Here is a 25,454-nt window from a genome sequence, read left to right on the forward strand (position 1 = left end):
AGACCAAAAACAACAGGATCTAAAAACGCTTGTCCTATGGAATTAGCATGCTATTGAATGGACATGCACTAAACAACAAACCTAGCAGATAATTAAGTTAGGTTAGAAGATAAACACAATAGAAAGAAAAGTAAGATGGAATTAGGAGTGTTGACAGTTGGGGTGTGGGTGAAAATGTTAAACGAAGTGACCTGGGTAAACCTCATTGAAAAGGTGAGATTTGAGCCAGATTACAGATCTGGCTCTGGGTGTGCTCATTGCTACTAACTGCTATTGCTTTACATCCTGTCAGCTAACAGAACTAGCCCATATATACATGCATATCTATAATTATTCCTATACTCCTCAATATCTATATTAAGCTAAACATGAGTTCCAATGCCAATCTAGTATATAAGGATCTCTGTATCCTTTCCCTTTTCCTTATGTGTAACCTCCCACTTCAACAGTGAGAATCCTGGCTCTCTGGAAGATTTTTTGAGCAGAATGACATAATCTAAGATTTAATAAGATGATTTACTGCTGATATACAAAAGAGATATTAGGGGAATTGGGATAAAAGCAGAAGTTCAGTTAGGATTTTGTTGAGACTTAAGTGATAAAAAAGATTTTTTAGAGTGTGAAGCTAAATAAGTTGGATTAATACATAATGCTAACCTTGAGAGGAGGAAGTATGGTAAAATAATTTAGCATTAGATAGGTTCAGTTGCTGAGGAATGTTTCTGAGGTCTGGCTCTTTACAGGAGACATCTTGCATTGATTCTCAGAGTTCCCATTGCTTTTCCACATCACAGGAAAGACTTGCAGAACTTGAATGAGCTAGAATCTGCGGGACACTGAATTACAACACTTAACCTATTTTAATGTGTTAGAGCAGAAGTCTCCAAACCCCCAGGCCTCAGACCCAGACCACTTGGTGGCCCATTAGGAACCAGGTGGCACAGCAGCCAGCAAGCTGAGGTTGAGTGAGCATTACCACCTGAGCTCTGCCTCTTGTCAGAGCAGTGCAGCATTAGATTCTCATAGGAACATGAATGCTATTGTGTACTATGCATGCAAGGGATCAGGTTGCCTGCTGCTTTTGAGAATCTAATGCCTGATGATCTGAGGTGGAACAGTTTCATCCTGAATCCTTCCCCACCACCCCTCCCTATTCATGGAAAAATTGTCTTCCACAAAACTGGTCCATTGCCAAAAAGGTTGGGGACCGCAGTGTTAAGAGTATTCTTATTAGCTTTGTAATAATTTCATAATAAAGTTACCATTTATTAAGGGCTTCCCACATGCCAGGTGCTGTTTTAGGTGCTTTGTAGAATAACTCAGCTGCAAGACAGGTATTTTCTCTTTTCTGAGGGAAAAGTTGTAACACAAATTAATTAACCTGTCTGAGATATACATGTAGTTCATGAACTTAATCTTTCTGCTTTCAGTATAAGACAGTATAGAAGGCTATAGTTTTTTCATGTCTAATTAAATAAATATGACCTTTCTAGGTTTTAGATGCAATGCATGTGCATTGAAAATAGTTTAAAAAAATACAAATAAGCAAAAAAGTTCTATTTTTTAACAGAAACGTGTTATGATTTAGTGAAAATGCACTTGCCTAGGAATTAGGAGAATGGGGTTCTAGACTACTTACTCTGTTGATAACTGGATGCTCTTACATAAATTATTGAACTTTCTGGAATTCATGATCCTCATTCATAAAGTTAAGGGTATGGGCAGTCAGTTCTAATTATAGGAGTTGGGATTTCTTCAGTCCTTTCTAGGTCTTTAATTTTCTGTGATTCTATAACAAGGCATTCTTTATCTGGCTTCATTGTTGAAGAAGATACTTTAAATGATAGTAAATTCTCATTTCCCAGTTTTGTGGAATCAATCCAGGTCTGACTCATTTGATGAAAATGGGTTAATGTTGGGTATAATTACTACCTGTGGTCGAATGAAACATTATTTCTAAATCAATTCTTGCCCTTATTAAAATAAGGGCATTATTAATTTACTGTTAAACTTCAGTCACGTTTACAATTAATTTGCTGCTTAGTTTTTTATTACTAGAGAAGGGGAAACCTGTTCATTTCCAAGACTGATGGGTCTGCTTCTTACTTCTCGCAGCCTCTAAAGAGAGCAATCACTACACTTATGGCTGGGATTTTGCGTTTAGTTGCTCAGAGGCCCCCAGGCAGACTACAGGTAAGTATTTCTTTTGACGACTTCTTCTTTTTCTACCCCTTATGAATTTTTTTCTTTGTCATTACAAAACGTATAGGCAAGTTAAGTTCTTTTACCAGTTCTTTTTTGAAATTTTTGACATGTTGGAAGTAAATCTTGCTTATTTATGGTTTATCTGCTGTTTTATCCCTAAAGATCTAGAATCAAAAAAGATCTTTTTCTGGAAAAGCTGCCAATAAAAAATGGCTATCATTGATTCCCCTTGGCCTATCTTAAAGTTTTAGGTTTTCTTCCCTTCAATTATGGAAGGAATGCATTTTCAATAATAAAATGTTAGAAAATTATAGAAAATCAGAAGGAAGATAAATAATCTCTAAGAGACCATTAGTGTTAGTATTTTCATGTATCTCCTTCTACACTTGCTTTTAGAAAGTGCACTGGTGCAGTCTAATCTACTCATAAGGGCCAGACCGTAGATGCGCCTATAGACCTGCTCCTGGCTGTAGATGACAATAATGTAAGGGGCTTTATATATATTACCTTAACCTCAGATTAATCCTGTGAGGTCAAGATTATTACTTTTTAGAGCTGAGGAAACTGACCCTCTGAGAGGGTAAGTGTCTCATGTCTCACAGCTAGTAGGCAGCAGAACTCAGCCCAGTGCCTCTCTTCTAGCGGTTTATACCACCTCTGCAATGCAGGAAAGGCTGGGAGGGAATGAGGGGAATGACTGTTGCCCATTCCTAGAGCAGTATCCTGGTATGAAAGGTTGGCAGTGAATCCTTCTTCTTCAGTAACCTGAGAGAAATGGGACTGGAGGAATGTAGAGCAGGAACAAGAGATGGGAACTGGGAGTGATGACATTGTTAGGACTAGAAAGGAAACTAGAAACTCATTTTGGATTTCTTTTATATTGTCTTGTTAAATGTGAATTATTGCACATTGTCTAGAGCAAGAGTTGATAAACTATGGCCTCTAGGTCAAATTCAGCCTGCCACCTATTTTTTGTAAATACAATTTTATTGAAAAATAGCCACACCTGATTGCATATTGTCTGACTGCTTTTACTCTATAATGGCCAAGCTGAGTTTTGGCAATGGAGGCTACATAGCTTTAGAGCTGGAAATATTTACTATCTGGTCCTTTACAGAAAACAGTTACCAATTCATGCTCTAAAAGTCTAAATTTATATGCCTTTAGCTTTATATTATGTTAGTGCTTAGATGGGATGCATTCACTTAGCTGGGGAGCTGTGATATACCTTTAATAATTATAAGGTAGGTTGGAACAGATTTCTGCTACCTAAAGATTGGTGGGTATGGATTTCTGTACTAGACAGAATTGTTAAAAAACAAATGATTTATATCATATTTTAGACCGTGACAAAAGGTGTGGAGTCTCTTATTTGTACAGATTGGATTCGTCACAAATTCACCAAATCAAGAATTCCAGATAAAGTAAGAACGGAGATTTTTGTTGTTTTTAATGTTAGCATTGTTTTAAAAAAAATACGTTTTAAGTGGTACCTATTTTCATAATATTGAAAGATGTTACATTAAATGATATGTGGATGTAGGTGGTGGTACAGAGTTTAAAGCATAGTGGGATTTATGTAAATGGTGATTATTAAAAATAAAATTGTTCTGTCACTTGTGTCACTGGCCTTCACAGTAGTGGGTTTTTGTTATTTATATCTATTTATTACTGCTTATGGTTTGTATATATGTGTTTGTACCTCACCATTGTCCTGAGGAAACAGTGGGTCTTCCTACTCAGGCTCTCACTATGTCAGTCTTCATTTTCACTTTCTGTATTAATCATTGCTACTTTGGATCTTTCAGCTTTTTCTGTTTGATTTATGTGCACCTATTATTCTTTTAGATAATACTAAGCCCTCCATTTACTTTTGTTGAAAATTTTTTTAAAAGAGGGTCTTGTTTTGTTGCCCAGGCTGGAGTGCAGTGGTGCAATCTCGGCTCACTGCAACCTCCATCTCCCGGGTTCAAACAATTATTGTGCCTCAGCCTCGTGAGTAGCTGGGACGACAGGCCCTTGCCATGGCACCTGGCTAATTTTCATATTTTTAGTAGAGATGGGGTTTCATCATGTTGTCCAGGCTGGTCTTAAACTCCTGATCTCAAGTGATCCACCCAGCTTGGCCTCCCAAAGTACTAGGATTACAGGCCCCCTGCCTATTTTTGTTTGTTTTTTAATTAATAGACTTTATTTCTTAGAGCAGGTTTAGGTTTGCAGAAACATTGATTGTGAAGTATGGAGAGTTCCTATATGTTCCTTACTCCCAGCATACACAGTGTCCCCCACAACTGATGAACCAACAGGACACATTAACTAAACACCATAGTTTACACTAGCTTTCACTCTTTATGTTGTGAAATTCTGTAGGTTTTCACAAATGGATAATGTCATGTATCCACTATTACAGTATTATACAGAATAGTTTCACTGCCCTAAGTATCACCTGTGCTTCACCTGTTTATCCTCCCAACTCCCAACCTCTGGCCACCACTGATCTTTTTACTATATCTATAGTTTTACCTTTTCCAGAAATCATATGATATATGGCCCTTTCAAACTGGCTTCTTTCTCTTAGCAATATACCTATAAGGTTCCTCCATGTCTTTTTGTGGCTTGCTCGCTTATTTTTATTGCTCAATAATATCCCATTGTATGGGCATACAGTTTATTTCTGCATTCACCTATGGAAAAACATCTTGATTGCTTCCAGTTTTGGGCAGTAATGAACAAAGCTGCCATAAACATTAATGTATAGATTTTTGTGTGAATATAAATTTCTAACTTATCGGGCAAATACCTAAGAGCACAATTGCTGGATTGTATGGTAAAGACTATGTTTAGCTTTGTAAAGCCCGTTTTTTGTTTATTTGTTTTGGACAGGGCGTTCCCAATATTTTTTATTGTGGTAAAATATACATATAATAATTACCATCTTAACCACTTTGAAGTGTACTATTCAGTGACATTAAGTACATTGACATTGCTGTGCAACTGTCGTCACGACCAGCCATCTCCAGAACTACTTTTGTCTTGCAAAACTGAAACTCTATATCTGCTAAGTAATAATTGCCAACCTAGAGAACACAGGGAGACTCAGTCTAAAAAAAAAAAATTAGATGGGTGTTGTGGTACACACCTGTAGTCCTAGCTACTCAGGAGGCTGAGTGGGGAGGACTGCTTAATGTCAGGTGGTTAAAGCTGCAGTGACCTATAATTGTGCCGCTGCACTCCAGCCTGGCCAATGGAGCGAGATCCCCATTTTCCCCTCTCCCTAGCTCTTGGGGACTATCATTCTCCATTGATTTCCTTAAAAGATAAAACAGTATTACCATTGACTACTTTGATACCTTTAATGTGATTGGTGTTCTTTTATCAGAAATCTCATCCAGGTACAATGGCTCATGCCTGTATTGCTAGCACTTTAGGAGGCTGGGGCTGGAGGATCGTTTGAGTCCAGGAATTCAGGACCAGCCTGGGCAGCATAGTATGACTCCATATCTACAAAAAAAAAATTAAAAATAAACTAGGTGTGGTGGTGCATGTCTGTAGTCCCAACTACTCGGGGGTCTGAGATGAGAGGATCACTTTAGCCCAAGAGGTCAAGGCTGTAGTGAGCCATGGTCACATTGGTACACTCCAACCTGGGCAACACAGTGAGACCCTGTCTCAAAACAAAATAATGAAATATTTTTATTTTTCAAGTCATTGTAAAGGCTCAACATAGTTGTGAATAGCTTAACTTGATTCCCCTGTGACTTTTCATGCTCTTTTCTCTATTAGCCACCCTGAACCACTTGCTTTTCCAAAATATCTTGTGTTCCTTCATACGTTCCTTTAAATAGTCTCACCATTCTTTAATGCACTTACCCCTTCCTCCGATCTCCACCATCCTTCTCATCCTAATCTCTTCAAAATCCCTAGAAAAATATAAACAAGCAAAACTAATGTACATTCCCACCAACAGTGTAAAACGATGAAAACCTTAGAAGAAAACATAGGCAATACCGTTCAGGATATAGGCATGGGCAAAGACTTCATGACTAAAACACCAAAAGCAATTGCAACAAAAGCCAAAATTGACAAATGGGATCTGCTTAAACTAAAGAGCTTCTGCACTGCAAAAGAAACTAGCATCAGAGCAAACAGGCAACCTACAGAATGGGAGAAAAGTTTTGCGGTCTACTCATCTGATAAAGGTCTGATATCCAGAATCTACAAGGAACTTAAACAAATTTACTAGAAAAAACAACCCTATCAAAAAGTGAGCAAAGGATATGAACAGACACTTCTCAAAAGAAGACATTTATGTGGCCAAGAAACATGAAAAAAGAGCTCATTATCACTGATCATTAGAGAAATGCAAATCAAAACCACAATGAGATACCATCTCATGCCAGTCAGAATGATGATTATTAAGAAGTTAAGAAACAATAGATACTGGTGAGCCTGTGGAGAAATAGGAACACTTTTACACTGTATACATTTCTACAATACTATTTTTAATCTTTGAATAATATTCTTTTTTATTAAAAATACCATCTTTTGGGGGGTCGATTTTTTTTCTCAGTTTGATTCCTCAGATGTGTGACTCTTGATCTAATGTCTTTGAGACCTTTATATATATATGAGTCTTAGAAACAGTATTTATAGAATATATTACATATGCACAGTTGCATATTTTGTACAGATGAACATAGCATCTTACAACACATAATTGTGTGGACATTTCTTTTTGTTTTTTTGCCTAAGAATATATTATGGCCATCATTCAATGTGAGGACCTGCAAAGATAATAAAACCTCATTCATTTTAATGGTAATATTGTATCCTATAGGATACATTAGAATTTGTATATTTGCGGCCGGGCGCGGTGGCTCAAGCCTGTAATCCCAGCACTTTGGGAGGCCGAGGCTGGTGGATCACGAGGTCGAGAGATCGAGACCATCCTGGTCAACATGGTGAAACCCCGTCTCTACTAAAAATACAAAAAACTAGCTGGGCGTGGTGGTGCGTGCCTGTAATCCCAGCTACTCAGGAGGCTGAGGCAGGAGAATTGCCTGAACCCAGGAGGCGGAGGTTGCGGTGAGCCAAGATCGCGCCATTGCACTCCAGCCTGGGTAACAACAGCGAAACTCCGTCTCAAAAAAAAAAAAAAAAAAAAAGAACTTGTATATTTGCACCAGGTGTGGTGGCTCACGCCTGTAATCCCAGCACTTTGGGAGGCCAAGGCAGGTGGATCACTTGAGGTTAGGAGTGTGAGACCAGCCTGGCCAACATGGTGAAATCCCATCTGTACTAAAAATACAAAAATTAGCTGGGCATGGTGGCGTGTGCCTGTAATCCCAGCTACTCCAGAGGCTGAGGCAAGAGAATCACTTGAACCTGGGGGGCAGAGGTTGCAGTGAGCCGAGATTGCACCATTGCACTCCAGCCCGTGCCATAGAATGATACTCCATGTCAAAAAAAAAAAAAAAAATTTGTGTATTTGCATCATTTTACTTAGTTCTATTATTAATCATTTTATTTAGAATGGAGGCACCATAATGTAATTATCCTAGTGAGGAGCATAGGTTGCCTTTAAATTTTTGAGTATTACAAATAGTGTTAGAATACACATCCTTATTTGGTACATTTTGTGTACTTAGAGGAGTGTTTCTGTGGGATAGCTTCTTAGAACCTTTTGATTCTTAGATAATTAATTCAAATATTAGCTCTGTGGCACTGTTTCTGATACATCATAGGCAGAGTTCATTAGTCATTTGTATTCTCATAATACTTTGTAGATTCTTTTTAAAATACTTATGTTTTATTTTCATTTTTATCTTACATGTTTGTTCTCCCATTTGACAGTCAGCCCTTCACCTGAGAATAGGGAGGGAAGAGAATGTAGCCCAGTGCCCACCTCACAGCAGTGCTTATAGATTCTCCTGGCGTTTACTTTATTTAATGTCATCTGGTTGCCCCTGCTCTGTTCTACAGGTTAAACTCCATCTATCTGAGTAATCAAACTGATAGAAATGTTCTATTTGAGGTTGAGGATTACATAATGATTAAGGATGAGATAATTATGTAGTTGTGTATGTGTATGTGTCTTTTAAGAAAAAATGGGAGGTACACAGAAACTGTGTAAGTTGAAAATTCACCATTTATAATTCTTCCTTTCTAGGTGTTTCAGGCCTCACCTGAAGATCATGAAAAATATGGTGGGGATCCACAGAACCCTCATAAACTGCATATTGTTACCAGAATAAAAAGTACAAGAAGACGTCCATATTGGGAAAAAGATACAATAAAGATGCTTAAATTAGAAAAAGTATGCAATTATTTTAATCATCTTTAATGTTGTTTACATTTGCTTTAAATTTTATACTTTTAAAACTTTAAGATATTGTTTCTTGTATATTACTTAGGGTAACATATTTATAAATTTGACTTAGAATGAGCCTTCAGTTTAACATTTTACTGAAACATGGAACTATCTGCTTTTCACGTTGATTTATAACATTGATTTGTTGTTGTTGTTCACAGGCACATACCCCTCAAGTTCACAAGAATATCCCTTCAGTGAATGCAAAATTGAAAGTGGTTAAGCATTTGATAAGGTTTGTTGTTTCTTCTTAGCTGTTTTTAAAATGTATTGCCTAGTGTAATTCTTTTTTTTTTTTTTTTTTTTTTTTTGAGACAGAGTGTTGCTCTATTGCCGAGGCTGGAGTGCAGTGGTGTGATCTCAGCTCACTGCAACCTCTGCCTCTTGGGTTCAAGTGATTCTCCTGCCTCAGCCTCCCGACTAGCTGGGATTACAGGCCCCTGCCACCATGCCCAGCTAATTTTTTGTATTTTTAGTAGAGACGGGGTTTCACCATGTTGGTCAGGCTGGTCTCAAACTCCTGACCTCAGGTGATCCGCCCACCTTGGCATCCCAAAGTGCTGAGATTCCCGGCCAAAAACTTCTTTAAAGACTAAAATTTTGTTTTTTTAATTGACAGGTAATAATCTTACATATTTATGGGGTGCATAGTGACGTTTCAATATATAATACAGTGTTCCAATCAGGGTAATTGGTATATCCATTGTCTCAGGCATTTATCATTTCTTCGTGTTGGAAGCATTCAATGTCCTCCTCCTAGCTATTTGAAACTATGTGTTATTGTTAACCGTAGTTACCTTGTAGGGTACAGCACACTAGAACTTATTCCTACTATCTAAAGACATTTTCTTGTGTCACAGAATCAAGCCCTTGAGGTTGCCACAAGGACTTCCAACAGAGGAGAACATGTCTAACACGTGCCTCAAAAGCACTGGGGAATTAGTAGTGCAGTGGCATCTGAAACCTGTGGAGCAGAAAGCAGATGAGGCCTAGTGACCAAGCAGCTTCCAGTTGTAAAATCCAAATTGTTTTTATTGAAAGATAGTGAGAAAGTCTTTTCATTAAAATATGTTTTAAAAACTGTTTTCACTGACTAAACCTGCTACAATTCTTTTTTACTACAGACTTGAAGATTTTAGTGTAATTTGGTTGAATCTCTGTCCTTTCCCTTTCACTTTTTCACTCCAAAACTGGTAAGAATGGCATTGTTTGAACATCTAGCTTCGGGTCTACTGCCACCTTAGCAAGTGTTATTAACTATTTTATAAAAATTGTGGTGCTGTTGTTTTTGAGACAGGGTCTTGCTCTATCACCCAAACTGGAATACAGTGGCATGATTTCAGTTCACTGCAACCTCGACCTCCCAGGCTCAAGTGATCCTCCCACCTCAGCCTCCAGAGTAGCTGGGACTACAGGCAGTGTGCCACCACACCCAGCTAATTTTTAAAAGCTTTTTTAAAGATAGAGACTCATTGCGTTGCCCAAGCTGGTCTCAAACTTCTGAGTTCAAGCCATCCTCCTGCCTCAGCCTCCCAAAGTGCTGGGATTGCAGGCATGAGCCACTGTACTCAGTCAAAATTGTTTTTTTAAGAGAATTCAACACTTTCTGTGAGTGACTCTTTACATGAACACTGTGCTATGTGTTAGAGAAATGCAAAGCTGACCAAAACATGGTCCCCACCTTTTGGAACTTACAGTCTGTTCTGGGGAACAGAGATTCATCCAAAGTTGAGAAACACTGGATGCCGGCTAGATTATCTGTTTTGTGCTTTAATGTCTGTAAGTACATATGTGAATATGGGTTCATTTTATCCCTAAATTTAATACCAAAACCAGCATTTATTTTCTAATGATAAATCTAATTTGGCCTAAACTTTATTATTGCACACTGCCTGAACAAAACATATTCATCTCTATATAAATTTTTTCCTCATGGCACAAGGGTATGAAATAAAAATGTATTAGGATTTATTCAAAAACAGACTATTCTGTTTTCAGCTTCAGAATTGTTCTTTGAATTCTAAGGAACCTCTGTCAACAGTTGAGGTTACTATTGAAAAGAAAAAAGGAGGCAGAAATCTCTCAGGGAGAATTATTTTATTTCCTTTTTTGTTTATTTTAGATACCTGGGGGTGGGGAGAAGTAAGAATTGTAAGGGAGTTTTAATAGTGGGAAGTCCTGTGACAGCTGATTGAAGAAGATGATGAAGAACCTCTGCATTCTAGTCACCCTTTGCTTTCCTTTGCCTCTTAAAAAATTTGGCTTGGCAACAATGACATTGTCATGCTTATTGTCCAATATTCATCCTGTCATAGATCTTAATGGTTTTGATCATTGCATCAAAATGGAAGTAGTACCCGCAGTGAAACCAGATCCCATTAATAAATAAAGGCAATTGTGGTTTTCATTCCATAGTTATTGAATATCCAGCATGTATAAGGCCTGGAGGGAATATAAAGCCAAAGGACACTAACTTCTAAGAGCTCAGTCTAGTTGGAAAGAAACCTGTATGCCACAATATACGGTGTCCTTGCCTATGTGGGGTTGAAGATGTCTGTGTAAACAAAAGCAGCCTCTGCTAATTTAGTGCCGTCTCTTTTACTGTGCTTACTTTTTTTTGCCTTTGGAGACAGGGTCTCACTCTGTCACCCAGGCTTCCAGGGCAATGGTATGATCACAGCTCACTGTAACCTTAGGTTCAAGTAATCCTCCCACCTAAGGCTCCTGAGTAGCTAGGACTACAGATGCGTGCCACCACTCCCAGGCAGTACTTAAAAAAATTTTTTTTCGTAGAGGCAAGGTCTTGCTGTGTTGCCCATGCTGATCTAGCACTCCTAATCTCAAATGATTCTCCTGCCTCAGCTTCCCAAAGTGCTGGGAATAAAGGTATGAGCCACCACACCTGGCCTTACTATGCTAATATTAACATTGTGTAAATTGGGGAAAATACCATGGTCAATTTTTACTCGAAGTTTGAGTAACATTTTAACCTCAACAGCACATAGCTAGAAGAGGGGATCTGAACGTTGAGTATTTAGAAATGAAATTGTCTACAAGAAGAAAAGTCTTTTGTGAGAATATGGGCATAGGCCAGTGGCATTAGTTTTCTATTGCTGCAGAACAAATTACCACAAACTTAGCTGCTGAAAACAACACACACTTACTGTCTCACAATGTCTGTGGGTCAGAAGTCTGGGCATGGCTTTAGCTGGGTAAGTCTGCTTAGGATCTCAGTGCTGGAAAACATGTCTGCCCAGGCCAGGTGCGCATCATATCCTTGACAGGTAAAGGATCTACTCCCAAGCACTCTCAGGTTGTTGACAGAATTTCCTTATGGCTGTAGGTATGGGGGATTGATCAGGGTTGTTGGCAAAACTGTAAACATTATAGAATAATCGCAAACCTTGGAAGACCGGGAGGTTTTGTAAAACCAGGAAAGAATGGGCCGAAAGCAGCTAGTTCTTTTATCTTGAGACTTGAAGCATAGGGCAGTTAACAGGAGAACGCAAAGGAATTTATCTAAATGGCTTGTCCTAAGACCAACCTTTGCCCATCCACAATTCACTGCCTCCTACTTGGAGGTTGGCAGAAGCTTATTACCCACAAAAGGTGTTTGCTTTAGGCCTCGGAACCTGGCCTTTAACTAGTATCCACAAGTGTGTTGACTCAGCCTCTGCTGTTAAATGTATACTGAATAAATGCCTGGTTGGGCTGTGGCTGCTATCTCTCTCAGGAGTATCAGTGAGTGGCCACAGATGGCCCTAGCCCACTCTTTCACTGGAGATTTGTGTTTGAGTGAATTGTTCATTCATCGCTGGGTCGGGGTGTGTGGGTCAGACCCCTACATGTAGGATTCATGGCAAGTTGCTTCTTCAAAACCAGCATTGGAGAGAGACTAGCAAGATGGGCACTACACTCTGAAGTAATCAAATAAATGCAATCATGTATCTCACATCACTTTTTTTGCATTCCGTGCATTAAGAACAAGTCGCAGTTCCTACCTACACTCAAGGAAGGGAGGAATTACACAAAGTGTGACCACCAGGAGGCAGGGCTCATGGAGGCCTCCTTCAAGTCAGCCAGCCAAGCCTGATAATTGATCCTAGAGCTTATCATGGTGACTGTAGTTAAGAAAGTTTCTTCAGATTGGCATTCCTTTGCCTCATACCATCATTTCAAAACCTTATAAGGGTGTGTCCCTCAGTCTTGACTTTGTGTCTCTGAATATTGCTTTGTTTATTGTGACCTGCCTTCTTTCAGGAGGTTTTGCCTGGCATCTCGTGGTGACCATGGCCTTTGGTCAAGCCCAACAATACAAGTTATCCAAACACTACCCTTAAGGACCACTGCAATTCTCTTAGGTTCTCCTCAATCTAAACTTGTACCTGTTTCAGCCCAAATGCCTGTTTTCTTCATTTTTTTTTTTTTTTCATAAGAATGCAAACTTGAATGCCTATTATCCAACTGGCAAAATTTCACCAAGGACAGTTTGGAGTTGCACAGGCCATTTTAGGGAGTTTTGACATGAACAAGATTGCTTCTTTGGGAGGTACCTTAAAAAGCAAAGAAAGGGAAATTGTCTTGTTTTTCTCAAAATGAGATAGTTTTACTTAACATAGGTAATATCCCTTCCTTCCTTTCCATACTTTGAGGATTAATAATTGCTGGCTTTTTTATCATGCAGTTTGTTAAAATTTTCAAGAGTCCAAATTACTGTCTGAACCATTTGCCACTCTTCATGTATATCTATCAAAATCTGCTTTTCTACATCAAAATTTTCCTCTCAAGACCTGAGGTAAATAATTAATAAGGAATCCTTGGAAGACTGGAAATTCTAAAATAAGAGTCAGATACAATAAACTGGTCCCTAAAATTCTTACCTTTATGTGTCAGAATGGTAATAAATTAACAAACTATGAAAATGTATTTGGATATTTGGATATTATTTATTTTTTGCCTCAAAATTATTAAAAAGACATGAAATAAGTGCTCAAGAAGAAAAGTAAACAATTCATTTCCTGTTCTCTAGTTTTCTTTATTATCTAAGAAAAAGAAAATTTGTTGATTACTTTAAAGATAACATAAACAGCAGGGAATTGCGCCCCCCTCCCCTGCCCCACTCCCATTCCTGTAATCCTAGCGCTTTGGGATGTCAAGATAGAAGGATCGCTTGAGTCTGGAAGTTTGAGGCTGTGGTGAACTATGACTGCACCACTGCACTCCAGCCTGGGTGACAGGGCCAAGTCCTGTCTCACAAAGAAAGAGAAATATTGAAAAAGAGTGGTACAACAACTAACTCTCAAAGGATTATTTCCATTATTCTAGATTCACACGTCCTCCGTACCTCTTTTCTTTTTATTATAAAGCTGACCAGTCACTAGGGTACTGATTCAACTAAGTGGAAATCACCAGGGTCCATTGCTTAATTCACAAGATCCAATAGCCAAGACATAGTCACCTCATCTGAGAACTATGGCAGCGGCAACAAAAGCGAAAACTTCAGTTGATTTAGTTCCAGGTTTTCCACTAAACTTATTGGCTTCCCATGCTGTGTTATACAGAGTCTTCTACTGACAATAAACTCTCAGCACTTTTCAGCTATTTACCTAGTCTCTCATGAATTATTGTTGCTTTGCTTTATTGTTGCTGGCCTATATTGCGACACCCTAAAACCAGCCATTTTCTTCCTTCACCCAAAAAAGCAACAGCCCATAACTGCTTATCCCTCTGAGGGAACTATCCATACCCTGCACAAGATTCCCTTAAAGAACTGATTTAATTGTGGTTGTAGATTATTCACACTTAAAAAGTAAAACTAAAAATTATCAAGTATAGTCAGGCATGGTGGCTCATGCCTGTAACCCCAGCAACTTGGGAGACTGAGGCAGGGAGATGGCTTGAGACCAGCCTGGGCAACATAGAGGGACCCCACATCTAAAACATACAAAAAATTTTTACCTTAGCTGGGTGTGGTGGCACATGCCTGTAGTCGCAGCTGCTCAGGCGACTAAATTGGGAAGATTGCTTCAGCCTGGGAGTTCAAGGCTGTAGTGAGCAATGATTGAGCCACTGCACTACAGCCTGGCAGACAGACTCCACTAAAAAAAAAAAAAAAAAAAAAAAAAAGCTTTTTAGGCTATCTTATCATAGTCAAAGCTTTTCTAAGAAATTGTATTCATTTAGTTGGGCTAAATTAATTGTTCCCTCCCAGATCTGCCAAGCTACAAAAGTAAATATACTGACACAACAGGAGGTATTTGATGTTGGGGTAGTGAATGACTTTGCAATACTTTAGAAACAGCAACAAAAATATCACCCAATTGCTACAGGAACCCTTGTAGAATTGACAATTAAAGAATCCTGACATGCTTTGCTACTATGGAAGGAGGTGACCATATTAAAAATGGAAATTAGCAAAACCATTTTGTGATATTACCCACAACAGCAGAGAAGAATTGTCAAAAGTATTGAACCAACGTTGATAGGGTAACTTAAGAATATTGCTAAGGATGTTTCCAGTGTGTGTCCTCCCTGCCAGTGACATAATCCTGATGAGATTGTTATGACAGGGCCTAGGAATCTTGAGGCCCATTGAACACGGTGATTTTCTGTCAGCTAGCCAAGGAGGAGTTGATACTATCACAAACATTTCTTGCTGCACTTACACATTACTGGGCAAGCAAAACAGCAAATATTAGGACAAACAAAAACCCATCTGTCTCCCTAAAAGACCCATCGGGATTCTGGAACATGGTTCTTCACCTGGGTTTTATAATTTGGGATCCTGTCATTAAGACCCTTCATAAGATTCATCATCCTTTTGTTTCCAATAATGGCCTGTGGTACAGTTGGTTGATAATACGCTGTCCAAAATCTGAAATGCTACTCTGTACCCATTGTCAAGTCAAAGGTCTCAACAGCTCATCCCGCGATAGGAGGAGGGATTAGCTATAGCCCAACTGCAGACAATGCTTCCTGGACATCCTCCTGGTCTTGATGGTGGTGAAAATCTACATGTCATGGATTCTGTGGGCTGATTTCACCTGCCCTTGACCAAAGAGGGGGATTGAGGAAGAGAAAAAGTAACTTCTGATAGCCAGGAAGTGGCCTGGAACCCTCAGGCTTTGGTGTTTCCAGGAGCTGGCCTGGCCTCACAGGCGTTGTTCTTCTGTTGAACATAAGCAATTTCACAGGACATCAACATCAGATAAAGCCACTCTGAATGTAATGGTTCAAGGCAAAACTAAGACCACTCTATAGTCATTTCTGAGCACAGACCAAAGCATGAATGTGTTTCAAGTCACAAAAATAACCAAGCATCCACCTACTCTGGCTAATGCGGGTCACTGCTGCTTTGCCAATTACAGCTTGAGCTTCATTTCATTTCTCCCTCCTTCTAGATAACATTAATTAAGAGACTAATCATAGCATTATCTTTTTCCTGACAGCATCCAATCCACAGCAAACCCTGCTTCTTGGAATACTCACAAGAATCATCTGATGAAAGCCCAAATCCTTTCCAAACCCCTTTCCTGGGCTGCCCCACATGGGGACATGATGTGATTCTCCTCACTGCAATGAGCACTGGCCTTCACTTCTCAGTGGATCCTACCAGGCCTGTTTGTCACATCCCTGCTGGAGTGCCTCACACAGGTCCGTCTGCCCACTCTGTCCCTCATCGAGGCTCCCAGCAATTATCCTTCACTGTCTCCTCCTGATCAGTGGTCCCTGCCCCACCACACTCTTTTCCACCCCATCCCTGGCTTTCCTTCTGCCAGCACAGCCTTCTCGCCTGTTGCTCCAGCTGTTCTCACTGACATTTTCTCACTCCCACCGATGGCCTTATCACCTCTGCTCCAGAGTCTCAAGCCACTGTGTCCTCGTCACCATCCCTCTGACCTCTACCATGTGCTTCCTCATCTTGGCCACCAGGGTTTTCTCTGTCATCAGGTGACTATAGTCACCCTGTTGTGCTAATACTAGAGCTTATTCATTTTTATCTAACTATATTTTTGCACCCATTAACCCCCTATAGTTTCCCACATCCCCACTACCCTTCCCAGTTTCTGGTAAGCATCATTCTACTGTCTATCTCTATGATCTCAATTGTTTTAATTTTTGCACATGAGTGAGAACATGCAACATTTGTCTTTTTGTGCCTGGGTTATTTCACTTGACCTAATGTCCTACAGTTCCATCCATATTGTTGCAAATGACAAGATTCCATTTTTATGGCTGAATAATATTCCATTATGTATATGTACATTATCTTTATCCATTCATCCACTGATAGACACTTAACCTGATTCCAAATCTTGGCTATTGTGCAGTGTAAACGTAAATCTGCACTCCATGCAATAAACATGAAGTGCAGAGATCTCTTCAATATACTGGTCTTTCTTCTGGATATATGCTTAACAATGACGTTACTGGATAATATCGTAGCTCTATTTTTGGTTTTTTGAGGAACCTCCACAATGTTCTCCATAGTGGCTGCACTAATTTACATTCCTACCAACAGTGTACAAGGGTTCCTCTTCCTCCACATCTTTGCCGGCATTCATTATTGCCTGTCTTTTGGATAAAAGTTATTTTAACTAGAGTGAGATATTATCTCATTGTAGTTTTAATTTGTATTTTTCTGATGATTAATGATGTTGAACATTTTTTCACCTACCTGTTGGCCTTTCATATGTCTTTTCTTTTTTTGAGAAATATCTAATCAAATATTTTGCCATTTAAAATTGGATTATTTTATTTTTTCCCGTTGGGTTGTTTAAGCTCTCTATATGTTCTGGTTATTAATCCCTTTTCAGATGGGTAGTTTAAAAATATTTTCTCCCATTCTGTGGGTTATCTCTTCACTTTCTCAATTGTTTCTTTTGCTATGCAGAAGCTTTTTAGCTTGAAGTGATCCCAATTATCCGTATTTGCTTTAGTTGCCTGTTCTTTTGAGGTACTACACAAGAAGTCTTTACCCAGATTGATGTCTTGTAACATTTCCCTAATATCTTGTCTTTTCTCTTCTCTTCTTTTCTTTTATTTATTTATTACTCTTTTTCTTTCTTTCAACAAGGTATCCCTCCATCTCCCAGGCTGGAGTACAGTGATGCATTCATACCTCACTGCAACCTTGGACTCCTGGGCTCAAGTGATTCTCCTATCTCAGGCACCTGAGTAGCTGGGACTATAGGTGTTAGCCACCATACCTGCCTATTTTTATTTTATTTCTGTAGAGACAAGGTCTTACTGTGTTTCCCAGGCTGGTCATGAATTTCCAATGCTCTCTTTTAGTAGTTTTATAGTTTCACGTATCAGATTTAAGTCTTTAATCCACTTTGATTTTATTTTTGTATATGGCAAGAGATAGGGGTCTAGTTTCATTCTTCTGCATATAGATACCCAGTTTTCCCAGCACCGTTTATTGAAAAGACTGTTCTTTCCCCAATGTATATTCTTGGTAACTTTGTAAAAAGTGAGTTCATTGTACATGTGTGGATTTATTTCTGGATTCTCTACTGTTACATTGGTCTATGTGTCTGTTTTTATGCCAGTACTATGCTGTTTCGGTTACTATAGTTTTACAGTAAACTTCAGAGTTAGATAATGTATTATTTCAGTTTTGTTCTGGATGGATTTGGCTCTTCTGGATCTTTTGTGGTTCCATATAAATTTTAGGATTATTTTTTCTATTTCTGTGAAGAATGTTATTGGTATTTTGATAGGGATTGCCTTGTATGTTTAGGCAACATGAACATTTTAACATTGATTCTTTCGATCAATGGACTTGGAATATCTTTCCTTTTTTTTTTTTTTTTTTTCTTTAAGACAGAGTTTCTCTCTTGTTGCCCAGACTGGAGTGTAATGGCGCGATCTTAGCTCACTGCAACCTCCACTTCCCGGATGCAAGTGACTCTCCTGCCTCAGCCTCCAGGGGTAGCTGGGATTACAGGCACGTGTCACCATGCCTGGACAATATTTTGTATTTTTAATAGAGATGGGGTTTCACCATGTTAGTCAGACTGATCTCTAACTCCTGACCTCAGGTGATCAACCCAATTCAGCCTTCCAAAGTTCTGGGATTACAGGCATGAGCCATCATGCTTGGCCTATCTTTTCATCTTTTGTGTGTCTTCTTCCATTTCTTTCATAAGTGTTTTTTAGTTTTTACTGTAGAAATCTTTCATATGTTGGGCCATCCTGGCATCCCTGGGATAAATTTCCCTTGGTCATGGTGAGTAGCCACTTTAATGTGTTGTCGAATTCAGTTTGCTTGTGTTTTATTGAGAATTTTTGCATCTATGTTCATCAGAGGTATTGCCCTGTATTTTTCTTTTTTGGTATGTCTTTGTCTGGTTTTGGTATCAGGGTAATACTGGCCTTATAGAATTCATTTGGGCCGGGCGCGGTGGCTCAAGCCTGTAATCCCAGCACTTTGGGAGGCCAAGGCAGGTGGATCACGAGGTCAAGAGATCGAGACCATCCTGGCCAACATGGTGAAGCCCCGTCTCTACTAAAAATACAAAAAAATTAGCTGGGCATGGTGGTGCGTGCCTGTAATCCCAGCTACTCAGGAGGCTGAGGCAGGAGAATTGCCTGAACCCAGGAGGCGGAGGTTGCAGTGAGCCGAGATCGCGCCATTGCACTCCAGCCTGGGTAACAAGAGCGAAACTCCGTCTCAAAAAAAAAAAAACAAAAACAAAAACAAACAAACAAAAAAACAATACAAATATTAACTGGGCATCATGGTGGGTGCCTATAATCTCAGCTACTCGGGAGGCTGAGGTATGAGAATTGCTGGAACCCAGGAGGCAGAGGCTGCAGTGAGCCAAGATCATGCCACTGCACTTTAGCCTGAATGACAGAGCTAGACTGCATCTCAAAAACAAATAAATAAATAAATAAAAATAAAACAGATAAATAAATCTTATTGAAGTTTGTTGGCTTGGAGACTCTGGAAGCAGTTAGGGTCTCTGGCCAGAAACCAACTAATTCAGCAACTGAGGTATGTCTGGTGCCTCAATGTCAGGAGAACAGAGAGAGTAAAAGAACAATGGGGTTTCGTTCCACTCTCTTAGAGCTGCAGCGCCACAAAATTAAAAGGGAATTCCCTTACTCCAGTGATTTTGTTTTTGCTGACTGCTTTTGCTGTTGTCATCACCCCTGCCAAGGGTTTTCTATCGACCAGGGCATGAGACAATGGAGAAAAAGTAGAACCAAAATATGTGGGATATTTATCTGTGGCATTTTTCTATTTGGCCCCTCAATTCAGATCTAGAAAGTTTTTCCTCAGTGTTTCTCTGTCTCTACTCAGTTCTCACTTCTGGGGTTTGAGCTGCTTACAGTACATGCAGGGGGATACTAGAAGGAAGAATAAGGGCAAACTCTTCATCAGTTTGGTGGTAGTCTCATATCAGATTCTGATGCTCTTCCCTGATAATCCTGCTCATATTTATCTTTTGGAGGTTTTAAATAGCTGCCCATGCATTTGTCCAGATTTTATAGTGGTACTCAGTGCAAGAGAAAAGTGTTTGCTCCACGTTATCCAGAATCAGAATCCTTCCCTTAATATCATAACTTTGAAATATAGAACCCAAAAGTTACCAGAACTAAATGGGGGAATAGAAACTTTAAAAATTATAGTTGGAAACCTTAATATCCTCCTCTTAACACATTTTAGACAAACATTTAGTAAAAATAAAAGATGAAGATGATATAATTAGTCAACTGTTCTATTTTTACTTACCCAGGGCACTACATCCAGCAACCACAGAATGTACGTTCATTTCAAGGCACATGCAAGATAAAAAGCAAATCCCAGGCCGAGAAAAGATAGTTACAAGGTATGTAACTTATTAGATAAGGAATTCATTTCCAGAATATATAAAGTAATCCTAAAAAGCAATAAGAAAAAGACAAATAAACCACTAAAACTTGGTAAAAGATTTTAAAGGCACAAAACAAAAGAGGATCCCCAAATGGCCAATAACCGAAACTAATAACTAAAACTAAGACTGAGACTAATAGCTAAATAAGTAAAACTAACAACTAAAACTAAGACTGACAATAGCAACTGTTGGAGAAGTATGAAGCAACTAGAACTCTTCATACTTTGTTAGGAGGAGTGTAAACTGCTAAGACCACATAGGAAAATTTTTGGTGGTTTCTTTTTTAAAATTATTTTGAGATGTATCTCGTTATTTTGAGATGTATCTCGTCACCCAGGCTGGAGCACAGTGGCATGACCTCAGTGAGCTACAACCTCTGCCTACTGGGTTCAAGCAATTCTCCTGCCTCAGCCTCCCAAGTAGCTGGGATTACAGGCACCCGCCACCATGCCTGCCTAATTTTTGTATTTTTAGTAGAGACAGGGTTTCACCATGTTGACCAGGCTAGTCTCGAACTCCTGACCTTAGGTGAGCCACCTACCTAGGCCTCCCAAAGTGCTGGGAATATAAGCATGAGCGAGCCACTGTGCCCAGTCTGGCAGTTTCTTATAAAGTTAAACAGACATCTACCCTATGACCCAACAATTCTATTCCTGCAAATTTACTCAAGAGAAATAAAAGCATGTATCTACAAAAAGACTTGTAGTAAAATGTTCATACTAGCTTTATTTATAAAAACAAAAAAATATCAGCCTATGGGATAAAAACAAAAAAATGTCTGTCAACCTAAGGCATAAACAAATTGTACTGTGTTCATGCAATGGAATACTACTCAATCATAAAAATGAACCAACCACTGATCCATCCAATAGCATGCATCTCACAGGCATTATGTTAAACAAAAGAATCCAGGAACAAAACAGCATAAACTTTATGACTGTATTCATAGAACAGGCAAAACTAACAAAGAAATTCTGGACTTAAAACTACACTTGACCAATTGGACCGAACAACAATCTAGAGAATACTCTGTCCCAAAAATCACAGAATATACACTTTTCTTATTTACACACAGAACATACTCTTAAGATCAACCACATCAGCCATAAAGCAAGCCTCACAAAATTAAAAAAGAATCAAAATCTGGCCAGGTGTGGTGGCTCACACTTGTAATTCCAGGTCTTTGGGAGGCTGAGGTGGGTGGATCACATAAGGCCAGGAGTTTGAGAACTGCCTGGCCAATATGGCAAGATCCCATCTCTACTAAAAATACAAAAATTAGCCAGGTGTGGTGCCACATGCCTGGAGTCCCAGGTACTTGGGAGGCTGAGGCACAAGAATCACTTGAACCCAGCTAATTTTTGTATTTTTGGTAGAGACGAGATTTCACCATGTTGGCTAGGCTAATCTTGAACTCCTGATCTCAGGTGATCCACCTGCCTCGGCCTCCCAAAGTGCTGGGATTACAAGCATGAGCCACCACACCCAGCCTAACACTTCTTAATACCTAGTATTGTAACACCAAAACCTGTTAATTAAGTCCTAATGGAGGCCACAGTTCAGAATGTAGTGGTTGATGGAATTAAAATTTGTAGGCGAACTAGTGTTTTTCAACAGGCTTCATGAGAAGTGGTTGCTGCATCTTTGCCTGGTTGTATTGTGGGAATGGATATTGTGTCTGCCTGGGGAATGTTTCCCCTACCTAGTATTGTAAAATAGAAGGCATCGCAGCACACAGTACTTCAATCATCAGGGTGGAGAGCGTTCTTAGAGGTCACAGGTGTGGAAGCAGAGACTTCCTCCCCTTGCTTCCCCTGCACCACGCTGCAGAGACCAAACATGTATTTCTTATTACGTCACAGTTCTCTTAGCAAGTGAGGAATTAATGGCCAAGAAAAAGAAATGATGAGAATATAGTCATAAGTCCAGCAAGGAAAATATTTTCAGTTTTGTTTTTTTTTTTTTTGCTTTGAAAATTGTTAGTCCAAACTGTACCATTCTGTAGGCCCCCCTCCCTGCCCCTGTCATTTCGCAGACCTTGGTCAAAGTGAAACATTCTGCAGGGGTTCAGGTTGTAAGAAACAGCCTGCCCAACCTCCTGACTCTCTTATTATATTCTGCTGGAAGAAAGTGTAAGGAACATCACACTTCACCAGAACAAGCACCAAAGTGCCTAATCATGGGAACATGTTAACATTTTCCCAGGCAGCAGGCCATGCCCCACCCCTTCCAGACCACTTCCGCCCAGCCTGTAATTGCCCCAGACTGCAAGCAGCGGTGGGCACCGGGATTAAGCTGGTCCCCACCTCTGAAGGGCTTACGTTGGACATAAAGCCTGCACTTGCTATAGAGCCACCACTCTCTCTCTTTGTGTCTTACTTTAACCCTCGCCTTCCCTTCAAAATCTAAAAAAAAAAAAACTATTTATAAGACAACTTTTCTTCATCCTGCAGTAAGAACCTCATTTTTTTGTTTGTTTTGTTTTGGTTTTTTGAATTTTTTGTTTGTTTGAGACAAGGTTTTACTTTGTTGCCTGGGCTGAAGTGAAATGCTGCAATCATGACTGACTTCATGCAGCCTCGACCTCACCAGGCTCAGGTGATTCTCGAGCCTCAACCTCCCAAGCAGCTGGGACTGCAGGCATGTGCTATCAGGCCTGGGTAATTTTTGTATTTTTTTGTAGAGATAGGCTTTTGCCATGTTGCCCAGGCTGGTCTTGAACTCCAGGGCTCAAGCGACTCCTGGGCTCAAGTAATCCCCCTGCATTGGCCTCCCAAAGTGCTGGGATTACAGGTGTGAGCCACCACACCTGGCCTAAGAACCTAGTTTTGGACAACTATAAAAGAAGCACTATTTTACATAATAGAATGTAGATACATAATAATTCATAATGCCTGAAAGGGGCACAGGCAAAAAATATAAAGAAAATTGAGGATGACTGGATAGCATATCTAATGGTGCCACATTTGCATCTAACATCTTTGACATTGTTCTCAGCCATTCCCTGGGAATCAGCTGTTGAGCTAGATGGAGATGGGAAGAGGATAAGGACTGGGATAGCTGTATCATAACTAATTATTAATTCTAAAGGGTCGTGGAGAATCTTGGCATGAAAATTACCAGACATAAAGAAGCTTGTGTGGTATTTTCAGATTGTTCTTACCATATTGTTAAATCATAGATGAAAACAAGCAATGTTTAAAGGATATTCCCTACCTCCAGGTGTACCTAACCCTGGTAAAGTCGATGCTGTTAGCACCCTCCGATATCACTAGGTCTTTCAGAATTTTCAGTTGATTTCCAACTGCCAGTATTTGTACCTCTGTGCCTGCAGCCCCTTTTCCTTGGAAATTCAGAAATGTGTGCTGCTTTTTTGCAAGGCAAACCAGAGTACCAAAGAATTAACACTTTCCCCCAAAGCCCTACAGGCAGATCCCTAAAGCAATGGCTTTCAAGAGTTGATGTATAAATGCCCCAACTCCTTGTACCTTGGGCAGAATAATTCTGTGGTGTGGGTGTTGCACTATTCCTAGCAGTTTTCCTGCAAGGCTGAGCTCAGGTGCCCACTATGGTAGCTGGCTTGATGACGTGTTTTATTGGCTGTCTTACTGTTCCTGTATAATCGAGCCATCTCATACCAGTGTTCCAAAACCAACTAGCCACACTTGAATCCTTGCCTTAAGTTCTGCTTCTGGGAAACCAAACTAAGACAACTTGAATATGAGGTCTCTCATGGGATATCTCTTGGCATCCTAGTCACCAAGAGAATACTAGGGGAATACGCTTGGGAAACACGTGAGCGTCCCATTTCTTGTTTTTCAAATTACTTGAAAGTGATCTCATCTAGATGTACTTTATTGTTGAAGTAGTGACATCGAAAGGGCTAGTGATTAGATGAAATTCATGCATATGAGGGAAAGCCCAAAAGAAATCATTCCTGAGCAAAGTGAGTATCTGAAGAACATCCTGGGTGACTCACATGCAGGGAGGATAATAAAAATACTTAACACCTGGTACAACATGGGCCTCAACCTGTCATAGAAGCTATCAGCCTACACGCTGAGGGGCTGCCACACCAACTGACCATTGCCCTGCCCAGTGAAACAAGGATTTCTGGTTCTGCCTGGGTCAGATCTTCAGGCTGGGTTGAGAGATCAGTGGGCAAAGAAGGATTTACTTGGCTTTCTCCAAGGGAGCTCAGCAGCAGATGCGCATGATTTTGAATCCTTTTCAGAAACAAAAGTGACCGTCTGAGACATTCATCGGACATCTCCAAAGGGAATTAGAAGCCCAGCAGGGCCACACCATCACATGTCCACTTTATACTCCAACATGTTAGTGCTTGTGTCCTCTCCTGACTGTGGAAGTAAAGGCCACAAATAGTACATGGTTTCCTTCTAGAGAGTTGTCTCTTCTCCGCTATGGGTAGTGTGGGCAAAATAGCCAAGGCGTAGGTGCATATGTGACCCAAGATAAACAGCTCCGAACCTCTCCTGGCACTATGAAAGTGACGCAGAATGATGAAATAATCAGAAAAAGGTGTTTGGAGTACATGTGTGAGTACTGGTGAGGGTGCTAATTCATTCTCTTACTGGGGATGCTGTAAAATATGGTTAACCCACTCCGGCTATCCAGACCCCAAAGTTGTCTGGTATCTCTTCATCTCCTTGACCTTCTCACTTGGCTTTGTTAGCCTTCCAGTAATTTTCTTTTATTGCTTAAAATTTCTATAAGTGGTTACTTTGCTTGCAACCAAAGAACCGTAATTGATTTGCGTCCTACATGCTAATCTTCAGCCATGTTTTGTGAGGGGTGGACCCCATGAAAGAAAGTGAGCGGCAGCAACTGCTGAAAATAAGAAAAGCCAGTCCCTGGATCTTCCCAAACAATAAAAAACACAGGATGCTGCTGTGGGTTTGAAGGACTTGGTGTACCTGATTTAAATGACAGCTTCACCTCAGCTGGCTCTCAGTTTCCTATGAAACTAGAAT

At 39.8% G+C, this 25,454-nt stretch overlaps 1 protein-coding gene across 4 annotated transcripts in view; it reads left to right on the top strand.

Annotated features, from left to right (window-relative positions):
• Positions 1-10,982, top strand: part of MRPL30 (mitochondrial ribosomal protein L30) — a 42,918-nt gene extending 31,936 nt beyond the window's left edge. For all 4 annotated transcript variants that reach the window (XM_074404022.1, XM_039475610.2, XM_039475606.2 and 1 more), the window contains exons 2-6: positions 2,116-2,193; positions 3,549-3,629; positions 8,375-8,521; positions 8,737-8,810; positions 9,436-10,982. In XM_074404022.1, coding sequence (XP_074260123.1) covers positions 2,116-2,193; positions 3,549-3,629; positions 8,375-8,521; positions 8,737-8,810; positions 9,436-9,568 — 513 coding nt within the window. In that variant the 3' untranslated portion in view covers positions 9,569-10,982. The remainder of the gene's footprint in view (positions 1-2,115; positions 2,194-3,548; positions 3,630-8,374; positions 8,522-8,736; positions 8,811-9,435) is intronic.
• The last annotated feature ends 14,472 nt before the right edge of the window (positions 10,983-25,454 follow it).

The sequence above is a fragment of the Saimiri boliviensis genome, chromosome 1 (assembly GCF_048565385.1).
Source record: "Saimiri boliviensis isolate mSaiBol1 chromosome 1, mSaiBol1.pri, whole genome shotgun sequence".
In the NCBI taxonomy this organism is placed as follows: Eukaryota; Metazoa; Chordata; class Mammalia; order Primates; family Cebidae; genus Saimiri; species Saimiri boliviensis.